The sequence below is a fragment of the Onychomys torridus genome, chromosome 4 (genome assembly GCF_903995425.1).
Source record: "Onychomys torridus chromosome 4, mOncTor1.1, whole genome shotgun sequence".
Taxonomy (NCBI): Eukaryota; Metazoa; Chordata; class Mammalia; order Rodentia; family Cricetidae; genus Onychomys; species Onychomys torridus.
In genome coordinates this window covers 151,361-171,338 of record NC_050446.1, presented here as the reverse complement: position 1 = coordinate 171,338, position 19,978 = coordinate 151,361, and the positions used below count along the sequence as shown (strand labels likewise).

General features: G+C 40.9%; 1 protein-coding gene across 3 annotated transcripts in view; it reads right to left on the bottom strand.

Annotated features, from left to right (window-relative positions):
• Nucleotides 1–19,978, bottom strand: part of Scai (suppressor of cancer cell invasion) — a 103,822-nt gene that overhangs the window by 22,296 nt on the left and 61,548 nt on the right. For all 3 annotated transcript variants that reach the window (XM_036186288.1, XM_036186289.1, XM_036186290.1), the window contains 6 exons: nt 11,226–11,321; nt 9,330–9,416; nt 6,517–6,615; nt 4,313–4,409; nt 3,233–3,331; nt 2,480–2,632 (listed from right to left, as the gene is read on the bottom strand). In XM_036186288.1, coding sequence (XP_036042181.1) covers nt 2,480–2,632; nt 3,233–3,331; nt 4,313–4,409; nt 6,517–6,615; nt 9,330–9,416; nt 11,226–11,321 — 631 coding nt within the window. The remainder of the gene's footprint in view (nt 1–2,479; nt 2,633–3,232; nt 3,332–4,312; nt 4,410–6,516; nt 6,616–9,329; nt 9,417–11,225; nt 11,322–19,978) is intronic.

Sequence of the window (19,978 nt, the reverse complement as noted above, 5' to 3'; positions counted from 1 at the left end):
AAACTTTTAAAACTGCACCACAGCCCCAAATTGTTCATAACCCACCACCTACATGAGAATGAAACAAGTTCTAGATCACAGCAAGGAGACAACAACCTGGCTTTCTGTCCTTTCATTGTCAAAGAGGAGATAACTGAGAGTACTCTTCAGGACAAAACCAACGCTAGCAGCCTCACTCATTCTTTTTTCCTATTTGTTTGGAGAGGATGGCTTAAACACCTACTTCTGCCTTCCAAGGGCTGTGATAATAGGCATGTGCCACAACACTTAGCTTTTTTTGTGTTCTAAGGAACAAACTCCAAACATCGCACAATTACATTTTCTTATTTTCCTATTTCTGAGGTGGTCTGTTGGTTATTCTTTTGTTTTTAAAGACAGGGTCTTGCTGAGCATGGTGGCACATGCCTTTAATCTCAGCACTTGAGAAGCAGAGGCAAGGCTCAGTTCAAACATGCCCTTATTCTCAGCATTTGCAATGCGAAGTTCAAGGCCAGCCTGGTCTACATAAAGAGTTCTAGGACAGCTAGAGCTACATAGTGAGATGCAGTCTCAAAAAAAAAAAAAAAGCCTTGCTAGAGATCATTGCCCAGGCTGGCCTTAACTTACAGCAATACTCCTGCTTCTGCAATCCCAAGAGTTTCGATTATAGGTGTGTGCCATCACATCAAACAGAGCTACCACTATTAAAACCTACTGTCACATCAGCAGAGCACATACATTCCACACTTCAAGCCTTATTGACCTTTGTCTAATCCTGAATGCCAGGCAGCACTGTTCTCAGTACTGGCTCAACTCCCTTCAGTTCTTCAGCTCCTTACACTCCAGCCCTAACCTGTGTTTTTCTTTTGTATTTTTTTTTTTTTAAGAAAGGGTCTTGGGGGCTGGAGAGATGGCTCAGAGGTTAAGAGCACTGACTGCTCTTTCAGAGGTCCTGAGTTCATTTCCCAGCAACCACATGGTGGCTCACAACCATTTGTAATGAGATCTTGTGCCCTCTTCTGGCCTGCAGTCATACATGGTGTATACATAATAAATAAGTATTAAAAAAAAGAAAGAAAGAAAGAAAGAAAGAAAGAAAGAAAGAAAGAAAGAAAGGGTCTCTCCAGCCAAAGGTGACTTCCTGCTCCATCTTACACAGTGCTGGGGTTACAGTTGTATGCCACCAGACCCCATTTTTGTAGCTTTGGGGCTGGTAGTCAGGGCTTTATGAGCAGGTAGGCACTCTACCAATTGAGCAACATCTCCAGCCCTCACTAGCACTTTAATTATTCTCTAATTCTTAACAGGTGGATTTTTTTCCTAGGCCAAACCATGGAAGCAGGGTCACCCAAGGAACAGCTTATAGCATATATACATGCCGTACAATAAGGCAAAATATAAAGGTCACCTTTCTTTCCTTCCATGTGCCATGACATATCAATGCTGTACCTTCTAAGTATCTGTGGGAACCAGCCTTGCAGATCTATTATTACCTCTGTTCCTGTAGCACAAGGAAATAATACCACCCACTGAGATTCCTGTGAGCTTCCTAACTTCTCGGCCAACTCCATTGTGTCTTCAATCTACTCTGTACAATTACAACCAAGACGATCCTCTCCAGGGGAGGTGGGTGAAGAGCAGCAAAGTATGTTGCTGTATCTACATTTGTCTATATGTACATATGCAAGTGTCATAATGAAACCTATTACTTTGTCTGACAACTAAAAACTAAAAAAAAAAAAAAATAATAAAACAGTTAATGAAAAACTACCTTCTCAAAATGCAGCCTTCACCAGCTCCTGTTCTTGCCTTGGGCCTTTGCTATTTCCTGTGACTTGGGAAAAGACAACCTTCCTGGCTTTTTCCTGTGCTTCTTGTTCTCTCCCAAGTGCAGCCTTCTACCAGTGTCTCATCTTCATAGGCCACCAGGCTCAGTAACACAGCTGTTACTACTGCTTGGCATGCTTACTCTGGACAACTTGTTATTCTCTAGTAAAGTACTTAACCAAAGTACTTTCTCAGAAAACACCCCATCATCTCTCAAACTAGCTCAAATCCCCTGATACCAGACATCAGAACAGCACACCTCTCCTTTCCCACATCTGTTGAAATTATATTATCTAAGTAGTTATTTTGTTAATAATTGTTTTTACAGGTGAACAGGAAGATCCATCAGTGAAGGCACTTAAGTCTTTTTTGATACATACACACACACACACACACACACACACACTCTGGAGATGTGACTGATGCTTCATAAATACTGACTGGGCTGGAGATGTAGCTCAGTGGTAAATTAATAAACTAATAAGCATCTTCCTATGTCATTAAAAATTCTTTCTCAACAATGTCAAAATCAATATTATGTATCCAAACATGGTATAATGGATTTAACCATTCCTCACAGATATTAGGATTTTACAAGGGAAAAAATCCCATGATGCACAAAACTAACATTTTCAAAGTGAATTTTAAGCCTAATTCCTTCACAGTTCTTTACCTGATTATTACAATTACCAATAATGAGTGCATCAGCTAGAGACAACTGTCCCACAATCATGCCTTGCTCCAGCAATGGAGCTCCTGTTTCAGCGAGGCGATTGGATGTGATAACAATGGTGTTATCATCATTTAACACCATCACAGGGTCCGCCTGAAGAAAAAAGAAGCACATTAAGGACAACATAGAATATCACTGTTATTTGTTCTTCTCAAAGTCACATATACACCATAAACACACAACACAGTCATTTCCCTACCTGTGATTGTGACAACCTTTCTCTCAAGAAATTACCTCATCGGGGATGGTGGCACACACCTGTAATCCTAGCACTTGGGAGGCAGAGGCAGGCGGATCTCTGTGAGTTCAAGGCCAGCCTGGTCTACAGAGTGAGATCCAGGACAGGCTCCAAAGCTACAGAGAAACCCTGTCTTGAAAAACCAAAAACCAAAAACCAAAAAAAAAAAAAAAAAAAAAAAAAAAAAAACAAAAAACAAAAAACCTCAATAGGCTGGGCATGGTGAAGCACGCCTTTAATCTCAGCACTTGGGAGGCAGAGGCAGGTGGATCTCTGAGTTTGAGGCCAATGTGGTCTATAAATCGAGTTCCAGGATAGACAGGGCTGTTATACAGAGAAACCCTGTCTTGACCAAAAAAAGAAAGAAAGAAAGAAAGAAAGAAAGAAAGAAAGAAAGAAAGAAAGAAAGAAAGAAAGAAAAGGAAGAAAGAAAGAAAGAAAGAAAAAGAAATTACCTCAATAAATGCTGCCACCTCTTGAAGCACCAGGTTCCACTCTACTTGATCTTCAGTATTAAAGCGATGAGTATAATCTTCAATTTCATCAGACAATTCCTGGTATTAGAAATACCACAAAGAAAAGGGGTTGTTAAAAATCTCTATAAAAAGGCAAGTGAGATGGCTCAGCAGGTAAATGTCCCTGCCACCCAGCCTAACAACCTGAGTTCAATCCATGGAACCCAAGCAGTAAAATGAGAGAACCAATTCCTACATGTTGTCCTCTGACCTGATGCCTATGTATTATTATGCCTGCATATGCACTCATACACAATAAATAAATGGATATAAAAAATTTTAATTTTGACAGTTCTACCCCAGATCTACCTGGGGTGGGAAGAATTACACCCATGAGCCCACCACCTCTGGCGCTGGGTACCATTATGGTGAATGGCAAAATGGGAGAGAGACTGTGGGGCAGTACAATTTATGTGCAGGGGAGAGAGGCAGATCTGAAGAAGAGAGGGTGGTGAGAAATGGGCTGAGGTAGATGCCCTGCTTGCTAACCAGGGTCATGGTGATGTCTCAGCCTGGGGTGCGGCCAAGGACCATGACTTGGTCTGTGACCCTGATACAGCTGTGGGGGTCTGTGTTGCGTCCTCGGCTCCTGATAGCACTGAGGGCCCTGTGGATGTCAGAGTCTAGGCCACTACTTGTGACTAAGCTGATGTCTAAGGGATATGCCCCATCATGGGGGCCATGCTGATCCAGGATCAGTTTGCCGCCAAGCCTCAAAATTGAGGCAGGAAGACTGTCAAATTTACAGATAGCCTGGATTACATGAGATCCAGGGCAGCAAGGGCTGTCTCTGTCTCCCAAGTGCTGGGATTAAAAGCATGCAGTACCATACCTGGCTGGATTATAGTTATTTTAAAATACATTTATAATCTCAGCACTAGAGAGACTGATTCACAGGGATTACAAATCCAAGACTAGCCTGAGTTATATACCAAGACACTGCTTCATTAAAAAAAAAAAAAAAAAAAAACCAAAACAAACAAACAAACAAACAAACAAACCCCAAAAAAGCTTTTTTACCTTTACCAGATCTTTCACAACATCCATTTTGTTAAGAAGAAGACAAACTACTATGAATCTTGCATAGTATCGGAGTTTCTTAACAACCAACTCAGGCCTACAGTGGACAAAAGAGAAATCAATCATTATATTAAAATGGAAAACATGCTGTTTTGACTTCTGGGTGGCTTTTAAAACTTTACCATTTTCAGAACAGAGATAAAAATTTCCACATAAAACCACACAGCCTTAGCTTGGCAGGGTAGCACGTGCTTGTAATTTCACAACTCAGCAGTGGAGGCAGGAAGAGTTCAAGGTCAATTACTGAGTGCAAGGCAACTTGGGGTACACGAGATCATGTCTCAAAATCAAAACCCGAAAGCCTTTTAAATACATTTTAAAACACTGATTGAGTCATCATTTTATATTCGTTCATTCTACAAGTATCTATGGGGAATTTAAGTGTATAAGAAACAATGTCATGATGGGGCTGGAGAGATGGCTCAGCATGAGAGAACTTTTTTCTCTTGCAGAGGATCTAGGTTCAATCTCAAGCACCCATATGGTTCACAATAATCTGTAACTTCAGTTCTAGGGGAGCCACCCTCGTCTGACCTCCTTGGGCATGAGGCATGAATGAAGTGCACATACACACATGCAGGCAAACATACATATAAAATAAAAATTTAAAATCTAAAATGATAAGAAATAGCTGGGTGGTGGGGGACGCTTTTAATCCCAGCACTTGGGAGGCAGAAGCAGGCAGATCTCTGAGTTCGAGGTCAGTCTGGTCTACAGATTGAGTTCCAGGACATCCAGGGATACACAGAGAAGCCCTGTCTTGAAAAAAATCAAATAAACAACAAAACAAAACAACCCACCCCCCAAAAAAAACAAACCCAAAAAAGAAAGAAAAAGAAACAGTGCGACGATGCTAAAGGACAATGATTAAAAACAGAGACAAAAATCTCTACTTCATAGACTTACAGATGGAGTAGTAATTAAAATATAGATGAGTTAAGTGAATAAACAAAACAGTGGAATAAATATGATCACAAAAATAAATAAATAGCCGGGTAGTGGTGGCGCATGCCTTTAATCCCAGCACTCGGGAGGCAGAGGCAGGTGGATCTTTGTGAATTCCAGGCCAGCCTGGTCTACAGAGAGAGATCTAGGGCAGCCAGGGCTGTGTAGTGAAACAATGTCTCGAAAAAAATAAAACAAAACTTATTTTATGTTCATGAGTTTTTTTCTTATATGTATGTCTGTGTACCATGTATATGCCTAGTCCATGAAAAAATAAGAAGGCGGCATTGGAGCCCCTGAAACTGGAGTTAGGAATAGTTGTGAGCAGGCATGTGGGTGGGAGGAATTAAGTCTTTAAATGCAATAAAACCCTGCAGCAGATCCCATTTCTTCTCTAGCTGCACCCTCATTGACTGCTGCCAGTCAGCCTTGTCCCAGTGTCTACAACCTCATTAGAAGACCATCTTCAGATAGTACCTCGTACACATCTTGCCCTGCCCAAGCACTTGTCAAGGTCTCATGTGTATGGCAAGTATTCAACAGACTTCTACTGGGAATCCATGAATTCTATAAGACTCCATGAAGCAAATAGTGGTGGTCAATTGGGCAAGGTAGCCCAAACAGTATTGGGCTTTTGTATTTTGGGACTTTTTTGAGACAGTCTCACTATGTAGACCTACCAACCTCCAACACATAGAGATCCACCTGCCTCTGCCTCCCAAGGGCTAGGACTAATGACATTTGTCACACTTCACAGTAGTGGGTTTAAAAAAGAAAATTCAAAGAAAACTAGCAGTCTTTTCTCTGGTCGAATGTAATACTTGTCAATAGGCTTTTGAAGACATAGGAGTAAAAGACTATATGGGCTAGAAATAACAAAGGCATTAGTTAAGCCTAGGCTTAGAGTCCTTTCTTCCCTATGAAACCTGTGCAACCTATATCTGTCATAACGAAACAGCCTGACTGACAAGATGGCTCAGTGGATAAAAGTAGTTGCCCGAAGACCTGAGGTGGATTCTCAGAACCTCTGGTTGAAGTAGAGAATGACTCCTCCCTACAAGTTGTCCTCTTACCTTCACATGTGCACATGGACACACAGACAGAGTAATAAAAGGAAATGTATTGTTTTTGTACCATTTCCACATGGACTAAAATGCTGAATGTCTTGTCACCTTTCTGAAAGCATAGCTGACACATACCTGTCCTCTTTATTAACTTGAGAGTAGTATGATCTCTGTCTGATCGCAGAGTAGAAAGAGAAGGCCTCATTCAGATAGCTGGTCTCAGATGTTCGTAAACTATAAGAAAAAAATTTAAATATAACCCAAATGTATATATTCCTCATGAGACACACTTGTTCCAGATTGTCCTACTCTGCACAGGAGGATGCGGATGTCCTAACTCTGAGTCAACAAAGTATTACTAATATTGTCCTTCAATTGTGTAGTAACAATAGCAACAATAAAGTATTTCCTGTTCCTAAGCTTTTTGGAAGCCAACCAAAGCACATGTCATTCTCATTCTACAAAAGAACAGCACTCTCCTTGAGTATGTCTGCTCCCAGTTCTAGACCTTCTATAACCTCTCCCTAAGCAGCCATTATTTGAACTTTGGCCCATTTCTTTAGCTTTTCCCTCCTTACTAACCCAGACTACTCTTTGAGTGATGCTAGTGAGCTATGTAGTCTGTTTAGCATGTCTAATAAATTAGAAATAAATAAGAAACTTTCAAAAATAATTTACTTTAAAAAATTTACTTCATGCCTTGACAATTTACATGTGTGTTGTATTTGTTTAATGATGCAAAGATGTGTTGCATTCTTTTATGTTGCATTTGTTTAACTCTGTGAAGCTGTGTTACTGTGCCTGTCTAAAACACCTGATTGGTTTAATATAGAGCTGAACGGCCAATAGCAAGGCAGGAGGGAAGGCTAGGTGGGGCTGGCAAGAAGAGAGAAAAAAAATAGGAGGAGAAATTTTGGGAGAGGGAGATCAAAGAGTGAGAAATGAAGAGGCCAGCCACTCAGCCACACATCCAGACATGGAATAAGAAGAAAAGAAAAGATATACAGAAATAAAGAAAGGTAAAAGCCCACAGGTAAAAGCCCACAGGCAAAAGGTAGATGGGATAATTTAAGTTAAGAAAGGTTGGCAAGAAAGAAGCCAAGCTAAACCCAGGCATTCATAAGTAATAATAAGCCTCTGTGTGTATTTATTTGGGAGCTGGGTGGCAGGCCCCCAAAGAGTAAAGAGTAAAGATTAAAATAAACAACAATTCTGGTTACTCTTTCCTCTCTCTCACCTTACCATTCTCATTAAGTCTTATTTCTTCCTGTCTCTTTCCCAGATTCATGACATGGTTTTGTTGTGTGACCCATTTAGTTTAACCAGGGCCATTTATGCAACCATTAGATAGGGACTATCTCTGGGAGCCTGGTAAGGTTAACAGTAAATACACAACTGCAGTACTGATCGACTATCAGTGGGAAATGGCTCAGTATTGAGTAGAGCTCCCTGACTTTTTCATCAAGGTGGGGCTGCTAATGGGCCCTTTTAAGTGCAGATCCAGTGTAGACATCTGTAGTTGTTGAGGGTTCATGATTACAGTGGCTGTGTCTTGTCCATAAGATGGTGTTAGGGACCAAGATGTCAGGAACCAAACATGAACCATAGAAAGTACTAGCTAGACCAGAGAACAACTCATAAGCCCCTTCCCAGAGCAGTAACCAGAGGCCTCCCAAGGTAAGAGAACATCCCACAGTCAGGTGCCATGACAACCGAAGATAAAGAGCATTCCAGGGTCAGGCAGCCTAGCAACAGAATATACTGCCCCTGACCAGTGACCTTAGCCGATATCTTGCAGGTGCACTATCTGCCTCACACGTCTTGCACCCCTTCCATGTTCTACACGCCCCTTTTCCCTTTCCCTCCTTCCTGCCCCTTCCCCCCTTATGCTATATAAGCCATGTGGAGAACAATAAAGATTGGCGGCTTGATCAGAACACTGTCTTGCTGCTGTCTCTTTGTGTCGCCCTGTCCTTCCATTCTCTCCCACAGGATTGGTGGCCCCGTTGACACCCCGCTGGCCGGGGCAAGATGGCATGTCCCAGCCTCTCTCCCTATCTACAGGCTGGTACTATCTTTCTGTCCCCTCTTCCATAATTCCTGTTCCCTGAGTCTTGGAGGGATGGCATACATGTCTTCTCCAAGGATGAACACTCCAACAGTCACTTATTCTCAGCACTATAACGAAGGGATTTTAAGATCTTGTTCTAGCAAAGAGGGATTTTAGTGGCGGGACTCTGAGTGTGACGTCAACACCAGGAAAATGAGGGTTTTTCTTATCTTTTTGTTTTGTTTTATAGACAGGGTTTCTCTGTGTAGCTCTGGCTGTCTTGGAACTCACTCTGTAGACTAGGCTGGACCTCCAGCTCAAAGAGATCTGCCTACCCGAGATTAAAGGTGTGTCCCTAGCTTTTTTTTTTTTTTTTTTTTTTTTTAACTTTTAAATTCTAAAAGACCCAAGTCTTTTGTTACTGATGTTACTTTGTGTTGAGATTTACATTTGTAAAAGATCTCTTCTTTCCTTCACTCAAAGGTAGGACTACACAGATGTTATTATTCTAGGGATGCAAACAACTGTCAATTTACCTCATAGAACCTTTCAAACATAGCCAACTAGGATGAGTGTTTAAAGAATCCTGTGAACATTCAAACATACATGCTATATGTCTCTTCACACCATCAAGACTTAAAAAGTTCTAAAAACAATACATCTATTTAATATTCATCATTAAAAAAACAAGATCAAATTCCCCAGGTCTGACCAAATGAGTTACTGAAGAGAACACCTGACATAAATAACACTGCTTGAATTTATACAAGGCCATTGCATGGCACCATCTTGATCCATCTGGCCTCAACAAAATCCCGTACATAACTCACTGTCCTCTCTCCTACATATTCTTTTAGCCAAAGAAACACTTTCTTCTTTCCATGCATAAATCACTTACTAATAGTGGTAATACAGCTGCCCAATCTTGGAAGCAATTTCCCCTATTTGCCACCGCTTCAAGCCATACCGATTGTCCAAGACTTGTCTGGATAGGAGACAAAAAATAGAAATAACAAAATATAAATTTCAAAAAGAACCAGTTGTGTAAATTCAAATGATAAAATATCATCCAATTTATATAGCTTATGAATTATAAGATTTCAACATAATCATTCAACTACATTTTAAAAAGTTCATTGATTTGTGTTATGTCTTTGTGTGTATATGTATATACAATCTGTGCATTCATATTTGTGCATGGGCAAGTGATTGTGTGACTGCAGGTGTGTATGCCACAGCTCAAGTGTGGCAGTCAGATGATAGCCTCTCACCTTCTTGGTCACCACTGTACACGCAGGCTAGCTGGGGATTCTTCTGTCTTTGCTTCCCATTTCACCACATGATTGCTGCGATTACAGTGTCACATTTGTAAGACAAACACTTTACCTACTAAGTCATCTCTCCAGCCTCAATTGATTTGGGGAAAAGATTTCATGTAGCCAAGGCTGGCCTATCTGTGTAGCTGAGGATAACCATGAACTCTTGATCCTATTTCCACCTCCTAAGTACTAGAATTATAGGTGTGCACTATCACACCCAGCTAAAAAAAATATTTATTAAATGTCTACTGGTGGCACACACCTTTAATCCTAGCACTGGGAGACAGAGGCAGGCAGATCTCTGTGAGTTTCAGCCAGCCAGGTCTACAGAGAGTCCCAGGGACAGCCAGGACTACACAGAGAAACCCTATCTTGGGAAAAAAAAAGTCTACTGAAAATATGGTGCAATGGTTCACATTTGTAATCCCACTACTCAGTAGGCTAAGGCAAAAGTCAGTCGTGAGGTGGTTGAGGCAAGAGGACTGATATAAGTTTCAGACCAGCCCTGAGTTCTCAGTGGGTTTCTAGGCCAACCTGGATAATGAAATGAGACCCAATATCAAAAGAAAGAAGAAAGAAAGAAAGAGAGAGAGAGAGAGAGAGAGAGAGAGAGAGAGAGAGAGAAAACAAAGTAGTCTGAGTTGTCTATACTTTCACCAGGCCTGGGGGAGCACATCTTTAAAAGTAGCACTTGGGGTTGGGGATTTAGCTCAGTGGTAGAGCGCTTGCCTAGCAAGCACAAGGCCCTGGGTTCGATCCTCAGCTCAAAAAAAAAAAACCAAAAAAAAAAAAAGACAACAACAACAACAAAAAAAAAAAAAAACAAAAAACAAAAACAAAAACAAAAACCAACCCAAAACAAAACAATAAAAGTAGCACTTGGGAGACAAGAGGCAGATGGATCTCAGTGAGCTTGAGACCAGGCTGGTCTACAGAGTTCTAGGCCAGCCAGGGCTACATAGTGAGATCCCATCTCAAAAAAAGAAAATATGTAACACTTTCTTCCCAAACAGTATGGACAGCTAACCACTCACATTTCAGAATGTGTTTTAGAATAAAACCACAGATCACCTTCCCAGGTACAAGTAGGAGTAGACCCTTCCATGCAAACATCGTCATTAAAAATCAGAGAACACATTAAAAATCTTAAACAGAAAAAAAAATTTTTTTCATTTGGGACATACATATATATTACTCTACACTTGCTCTTAACCAAAAGGTCAAGAAGCACTGAAATATGTTATTTTAAAAGCTCTGAGACTCAGCTGGCAAGATGAGTCAATCTGCAGAACCCGACAGTGGAAGGCAAGATCTGATTCTAGCAAGTAATCCTCTGACCCCCCCCCCCACTATGAAAAACAAACAAACAAACAAAAGAACAAAACAAAACACTAGATTTGTTCATGGTCAGAACTATAGCTAATATACAATTATACAATGCATCTTTACTCCCTTTAAGCTATGAAACTCTTTACCGATGCTGTTGCTGGAATTTCCAGAGTTTGGTGTAAACATCAAAAGTTCTTCCAAAGTAGGACTGCCACTGCTTCTGTCCATACTGCGGCAAATCTCTGTAAAAATAAAGTGTGTGTTTACTTTAAATTTTTGGAAATTTTGTCTTGTGATGATATAAACTGTATCAATTAAAGTATTTACACTCAGGTTTTCTCTGTTAAACCAAGTTCCAATTTTTTTTTTAATTCATTCTCTCTCTCTCTTGTTTTTAAGATTTATTTATTTATTATGTATACAGAAGAGGGTGCCAGATCTCATTACAGATGGTTGTGAGCCACCATGTGGTTGCTGGGAATTGAACTCAGGACCTCTGGAAAAGCAGCTGGTGCACTTAACCTCTGAGCCATCATCTCTCCAGCCCCCAAGTTCCAATTTTTTTGAAGCAAAAATCATTCTAGGGATCAGAACACATGTTTTCCTAGTCTTGCACTAAGTTACAATTCATCTTAGTGTCCTCTGTACATACTTCTCCCATTGGACACAATCATATCTTCACTGGCAGGTGATATACTTACTCGGGTACTGCTGATTTCCAATGTATGTTTAGCTAAGACAGCAGCAATTTGGAAACACTGCTTCAGGAAATACAGCCATAACTTGAAGTGGGTGTGTAGTTGGTGCTATTCTACTTCTTTATTTTTAAAAATATATTTATTTATTAAAATTTTTTTCATTTTACATACCAATCCCAGTTCCCCCTCCCTCCCCTTCTCCCGCCTCCTCACCTCCCTCCCACTCTGCCCCCATCCACTCCTCAGAGTGGGTAAGGCCTCCCATGGTAGTCAACAAAGTCTGGCATACCAAGTTGAAGGAGAGCCTAGCCTCTCTCCATTGTACCAAGGCTGAGCAAGGTATCTCACCACAGGGAATGGGCTCCAAAAAGCCAATTCATGCACCTGGGATGAGTCCTGGTCCTGCTGCCAGGGACCCCACAAACAGATCAAGCCGCAGGTCTAGTTTGGTCCCATGCAGGTTCCCGAGCTGTCAGTGAGCTCCAACTAGTACTGGTCAGCTATCTCTGTGGGTTTCCCCATCATAATCTTGACCCCCTCCTCCTCCCCCTCCTCCTCCTCCTCTTCTTCTTCTTTTGAATGCTGAATGCTATCTAGTCTACTTCTTAGAAGAAAAATACATGTCCTTAAGTCTACTGACCTGTGGTATCTGCCTTAGAGAAACAAATACTCCCTATTGTATGAACATTGGGCCTAACCATACTATCTTGTTTGGGGCAAGGAATATAATTGTAGTTATTCCATTTTCACTTCACCATATGATCTAAAATTGACTACTCTATAGCCTGCAACACAGAGAAGAGATATTTAATGGATTCAGAGAGCTGCAGACAACTCACAGTTAACCAGGGAGTTAGAAATAAATTCCCATTGTAGTAAGGCATGAAAATTTGGGGACATTTGTTATAGCAACAGTATGTAAGAAAAGATAGTGTAAAAACTGGTGCTGAGAGCAGGCTGTTCTCAACAGAGGGACCCCAGTATTGGGCTGAGGAGCAGGTAACTATCACCAACAGCTGGAAATGAGGCTATTGGTGGGATGGTAGAACTCTGCCTACTGTAATTTGGAATGCAGGCAATGTGACAAATAAACTTGGGAGTCTACACAAGAAGGCAGAAATAGATTGTTTCTAGCTTGTCCTGGGTTGTATCGGTTAGTTGTACTTTAATAAAATGCTCTAAGAAACAGATAAATTCTGCCAAAGGGGGAGGAGAGGAATAAAGGGAAAAAAAAATAAAGGAAAGGCTATAAGCAATCAAAATATAGAAATATAGAAATATCAAAATAGAGAAAATCTACAAATTCAAGAGATTTCAGAACTGAAAGATACAATTTCAAATACTTAGCTATAAAAAAATACAACTAAGCCACACATGTAGCACCTAAGCAAAAGGTCTAAGCGAGGGGGGGGGGGGGGGGGGGGGGGTGGGGGAATAGGGGTGTCCATGAGTTTGAGACCATTCTAAGCTACACAAAGGGAGACCCTGTATATATACAACCACTTAATATTTTAGTAAAAAAAAAAAAAAATTCCGAGACAGGGTTTCTCTGTGAAGCTTTGCGCCTTTCCTGGAACTCACTTGGTAGTCCAGGCTGGCCTCAAACTCACAGAGATCTGCCTGCCTCTGCCTCCCAGATGCTGGGATTAAAGGCATGCACCACCACTGTCCGGCTATTTTAGTGATTTTTTTAATGTCAGACAATATTTCTTGTAATATTTGTTTTGTTGCTTAAATAAAGAAGTTGTGGGCTGCTGAGATGGCTCAGTGGGTAAAGTGTTAGCTGTTTCAAGCCTGAGCCCAATCTCTGGAATCTATATAAAGATGGAAGGAAAGCCAGGTGGTAGTGGTGCACATCTTTAATCCCAGCACTCAGGAGGCAAAGAAGGCAGACATTTTGAGTTTGAGGCCAACCTAGTCTACAGAGTGAGTTCCAGGCGAGCCAGGGCTGTTACACAGAGAAACACACTATCTCAAAAAACCAAACCCGATCCCTAACCCCCCCCCCCAAAAAAAAAAAAATGGAAGGAGAGAATGGATTCCCCAGGTTGCTTTCTGACTTCCACAGAGCTCCATGTCATAAATACCAAACATATGTCACAGACATACAGAATGATGATGATGATAAAAGTTGTATTTATAATTTCATTGTGAAGGGAGCAGGCAAAAGGCTTGCATTGTATGCTGGTTGACAAAGATGGAACACACAAGGAAAGTCCCCAATCTTTGATTTCTGATTGGTGAAAATTGTAACTGTAACTTGGCAATAAATATTTGTGGATTTTACGCTTATAAACACCACTTCTGCCTCTGCTTAGGGCTGTCAGGAGAAACAAGGCTCTGGAGTCCTTGTCCTGCAGCCCTGATTGATCAGTGACCCACTTATGTGGTGAAATATTAAAATCTTTGGGACCCATAGTGTTGTCTCTCATGTTGCATAATGGGCTAGATGTAACAGCTGTTGTGCAAAACAGGGTTTTAAAGATGAATGTTCTGTGCCGTATGTTGGGGTTATTAGAAGAAGAAATAACAACAGAGATAAAAGTGATTAGGTTTTCTAGTATCACTAAGAAAATTTCCAAACAGGGTTTGTCAATAAATGATAAACATTTCTCACATTTAGAGCAATGAACAATGTTACTATATACATATTTTTAAACACTAATTTCCTCAAAAGAACTCAGAGCATTTATCATTCCAGTCTAAAGAATCAGCGACTGGGCTGGCAGGATGGCTTAGGAGATAAAGGAGGCTCTTGCCGAGGCTGAAGACCCAAGTTTGATCTGCAAGATCCACATGGTAGAAGAGCACCAGCTCCCCAAGCTGTCCTTTCACCTTCTCATAGATGACATGTCAGCACTCCTTCCCCCCACCAAACAGAAAATGTTAAGAATCAGCTATAAAACAGTTTCTTCTATAAAATAAGGTTAATTTGTTTCCTTATGATCACCCTATTCCTAATGACACACATGTTAGAAGCTAACATACAAACCATTATAAAATGCTTAGTCTACAATTAAATAAGGTATTTGATAAAGAGTTTTAGACTGGGCAGTGGTGGCACACGCCTTTAATCCCAGCACTCTGGAGGCAGAGACAGGTGGATCTCTGTGAGTTCCAGGCCAGCCTGGTTTACAGAGATATCTAGGACAGCCAGGACTACATAGAGAAATCCTGTCTCAAAAAACAAAAACAAAAACAAAATGTTTTAGATAAATTCTAATATTCAGAGCTTGACTATGGCTTTTAACACTGGATGCATCATCTGATTATTATTGCTGTCAATAGAAATAAATAATTAATGATTCATATAGTTAAAATTAAATGATCTTGCATTTCATTTTGCAAAGGCACTGTTGTTGCAAGCTAGCTGCTCACATTCTTTTTTTTTTTTTTTTTTTTTTTTTTTTAGAGGAATGTGCAGGTGTGTGAGTGACACCAATCTCTCTTCAAATCTTCAGTGCTGTCAGCAGACATCAGTAGGAGGCTGGAAAGAAACAGACCAAATGACTAACCTGATTCTTTTTGTGTAGCCAGTATGAAGCTGAGTTGTCAAAAATCTAGAAGCTTCTTCCAAGTTTCTATAAATTGACCATCTTCATTCACTTGAATGAGCTATGATCACTAATGCCGATCTACAGATTACCCTTCAGCTCTCCTCTGCCAGTCTTCTGTGGTATGACACTTCCTTAATTCCTGACCACTTATAACTCTTCTGTTTTTACAATGTCTTTCACTGGCTTCTCTTTCCTTAGTAGTCCTCAAATGCTTAGTGACTCTATTATATGTGTATATACACACAAGTTTATATATGCACACGCTCCTGTGTCTTTGTGTGTGTGTGTGTGTGTGTGTGTGTGTCTATGTAGTTCCTTGGGAATTGTGGCCAGTGGCCAGTATGCTAGGACTCAAATTCAAACTCCTTCTAACTCTTAATTCAATATCCTCTTTTTCTCGGGGTTGGGGATTTAGCTCAGTGGTAGAGCGCTTGCCTAGCAAGCGCAAGGCCCTGGGTTTGATCCTCAGCTCTGGGGAAAAAAAAAAAAAAACAACAAAAACCAAAAACAAAAACAGAAAGCCAGGTGGTAGTGGCGCACGCCTGTAATCCCAGCACTTGGGAGGCAGAGGCAGAGGCAGGTGGATCTCTGTGAGTTCGAGGCCAGCCTGGTCTACAGAGCTAGTCCAGGACAGGCTCCAAAGCTACAGAGAAACCCTGTCTTGAAAAACAAAATAAAACAACAATATTCTCTTTTTTCTACCATATAGGGTAACAGTCTAGATTTTCTTTTATCCCCTTAGTACTGAGATTGAATGCAGGCAACACATATTCTAGGTAAACAGTCTACCACTCAGATATATCCAACAGCCCTAAATTTTCTTACATTAGCAAGAATCATATTGTTTTGTTCTTGAAGCAGAGTTGGAGCTTTAAGAAGATATTTTAAACTGCACAGTGCTAGCACAAGTCTTTAATCCCAGCACTTAGGAGGCAGAGGCAGGTGGATCTCTGAGTTGAGGCCATCCTGATTTACAGAGTTCCAGAACAGCCAGCTATGTAGGGAAACCCTATCTTAAAGAAAAATAAATATATAAAAAGAAAAAAAAAGATATTTTAATACAGACTTAATAAAAAGGCATAGACACATAGGCACTCCAGCCCCACAAAATGACAGATTAAAAACTTTTGAAACAGAGTCTCACATATTAGCAAAGTTCTTTTCTGGGAACTAATTCTGTCCCCAGAGCTAGAGTGCTACAGATCTCCCACAGAGCTGTGGCCAAAGACCAAGAAATATCTGGTTTCTCTGAATCAGCCTCTGGTCAACAAGCACCTAGCCCATGCACAAATCTGTATTTATGCAGAAAAAGTTGTAAGGCAGACATCACATCTGTTGCAATCCATGTTCCTATGTGTTTATTAGATAAAAGGGTACCTGAGGCTGTGAAAGCCAAACTCAGCATTTCGTTTAGTGCTTGCACTAAATTTTTAAAAATTCCCTTTATTTATTGGAATGGGTATGTGTGATACAATGTTTATGTGGAGATCAGAGGAGAACTTCCAGTACTTAGTTCTTGCATTCTACCATGTGGGTCACAGGGGCTGAAGTCACGCCATCAGGCTCTAACAATTACTTAAAAGACATATCTTGGGTTGTTAGTGAAGTGATTTCCAGAGAGGTTTAACTGAGAATGGAAGGTCTACCCTGAGTGTGGGTAGCACTGCCCCAGGGGCTGAAGACCCAGAGGAAACAGAGGAAAAGACTAGAGCACTAGCATTCTTTACTGTGTTCTCTAACCTTGCTCCTCCTTCCGGATACCACGTTTTTCTTCTCCATACTGGGCTCTGCCTTCACACTGTGAGCAAAACCAATCCTTCCTTCCTGAAGCTGCTTTTTTCAGGTGCTTTGTCTGAGTAACAAGAGAAAATTCAATACTACAGGGTGTTAAGTTTCAAAAGTATAAAATGTTGAGTGTTTCTGGTGGGGGAAGATACCTTAATATAGCTGATGAATAAGCCATGTTATATTTTTGTTTTGAATAAAAAGGGGAAAAAAGGCTCTCTACTTATCTTTATATCCTGCCCTGTGTCCAGTGTGATGCCCAGAATGCCAGTGCTGGCACATAAAAGGCACTTAGTACATCATTCATTCTAAGTAACTGAATAATTTGAATTCAGACATGCTAAGTCAAATACAACAATGGAATAATATCTGAGAGCCACCTGCAGGAGACTTAAGGGTGTCACATCTAGACACAGACCTAACAATAACTTTATTTTCTAATGCTATCATGCTCCTGGCAAAAGAAGTTGCCAACTTTTAATTTTATTTTGTTCTTACTCTCACTATGCTGCCCAGGCTGGTCTTGAATTCCTGGGTTCAAAAGACCCTCCTGACTCAGTCTCTGGGGGAACTAGGATGACAGATATATGCTGCCATCAGCCAGCTTGGGTTGAATCTTTAAAACCCATGATGCCTCCTCCTAAGAGTTTAAGGCTCACTTCTGGTAACTTGGCCAAGACTATCTCATAGACGTGGTAGTATCTATAAAGTCCCAGATGCTTGTTCTTTTAAGGAGCAAAAGACCAGAGGATTCTATTCCTAGAGTAAAGAACTAACTGATGTTTGAGATTCTTGTTCCTACCTTGGTGAAGAGTTTCAGTGTCTACAGCAGGACCTCCCACTATGATACACACAGGCAAAGCTGGGTGTTATTTGCAACCAGGACAAGCACAAGAGGCTGTTCAGGCAGCCTTAACATGCCTCACATCCTCTCTCATTTTTCTCTTCCTGGAGGAGTCTTTTTTTTTTTCCCCCTCTGAGACAGGGTTTCTCTGTGTAGTTTTGGTGCCTACCTTGGATCTCACTCTGTAGACCCAGGCAGGCCTTGAACTCACAGATCCACCTGGCTCTGCCTCCCAAGTGCTGGGATTAAAGGCATGCACCACCACTGCCTGGCTTTTTTTTTTTTTTTTAAAGATTTATTATTTTTATTTTATGTGTATATGTGTTTTTCCTACATATATGAAAGTACATCACATAAACACAGTGCCCAGGGAACAGAAGAGAGCAGAGAATCCCCTGGAACTGGAGTTATAGGTAATTGTGAGCAGACATATGGGTGCTTGGCAACCAAACCTGGGTCTTCTGCAAGAGCAACAAATGCTTTTTTATTATTATTTTATGTGCACTGGTGTTTTGCATGGGTGTTGGGTCCCCTGAAACTGGAGTTGTGAGCTGCCATGTGGGTAATGGAATTGAACCCAGGTCCTCTGGAAGAGCACTCTCAACCACTGAGCCCTCTCCACTCCCTTAAGATTTTTTTTTAAATTTAGTTGTATAATGAAAAATCCATGGAGTTTGCTTAAAGGGTAAAATAATTTATTAGGAAGGAAGACTCTATACAGAATAGGAGATTTATCATAGATTCCTGGAAGGCCCTTCCGCCTGAGTCTGTCCAAGCATCCAAGCCCATGAGGGAGAAAAGTAGGAGGCATACATGCATCTTAGATCTTAAGGGTAGTCCCGGGACTATGCCATAGGGGCAGGTACTTCAAGGTCATAGGTAGGTAGGACTGTTATCTGCTACATCTCTAGGGGTGGTGCTTCAAGGTCATAGAACAGATAGATATCCACTACACGGTTGTGTGTGTGTGTGTGTGTGTGTGTGTGTGTGTGTGTGTGTGTGCTTGTACATTCACATGCCCAGGTAAGCATGTAGTTGGTTCTCTCCTACCATGTGAGTCCCAGGGATCAAACTTAGAATATAAGACTAGGCAGGAAGTACTTCTACCTGCTCATCCACCCCACACATCCTCCTGGAAGAGCTTAAAAACAACATACTGGGCATGGTGGAAAATGGCTTTAATCCTAGATCTAGGAAGGCAAAGGAGGCATCTCTGGTTATGTCTCAGGACAGTCAGAGCTATCTTGTCTCAAAACAAAACAACAAAATCAAACCAAAAAACCAAAAAACCCTACCTTAAGAAAAACAAACAAACAAACAAACAATAACTACAGCTACATTAAACCAAACTCATCTCTGATCTAGCTTAATGGGAACAATAAGAAGGCCCTGCTCTGTACCCATTAGACAGTTAAAATATGAGAAGAGCTGTCTTATGAAGCCTCTGAGAGTTACAGAGAACTGTTGAGAACACACCAGTCTGCCCTAGGTTTACTATGTCATTATGACATTTAAATTGCTGGATTTGGCAGAAGTTTTGAACCTACTCAGAGCCTTTCCCAAATTGAACAAGAAAACAGATCTAAACCCACAGAAAACATTTTTCATCAATACTAACTTTTGGGTCCTACACCATTATGATTTGTGTCCTGAGATCTGGGCACAGAGAGAAATGCCAGGGCCATCATAAAACAGTGGCTGTGTGAGGACACAGGACAGAGTACAGTCCTCAGAGGAAATCAAACCCGTCAACATCCTAAGCTTGGATATGCAGCCTCTAGAACTGGGAGAAAATATATGTCCAGTGCTTAAGCATCCAGTTTATGATACTTTGTTATGGCAGCCCTTAAAAAAGAATATAACAAATGATAAAGCACCTGACAATCACCAAAATGTAGGTGGTTGGTTACAAACTGCCAACAGCAAATGCTCTCTATGATGTTAGCATCTATAGATGGGAACTGAAAGACCAAAAGGAGACAGTGATGGACTAGTAATGAAGAGGATCCTGAACA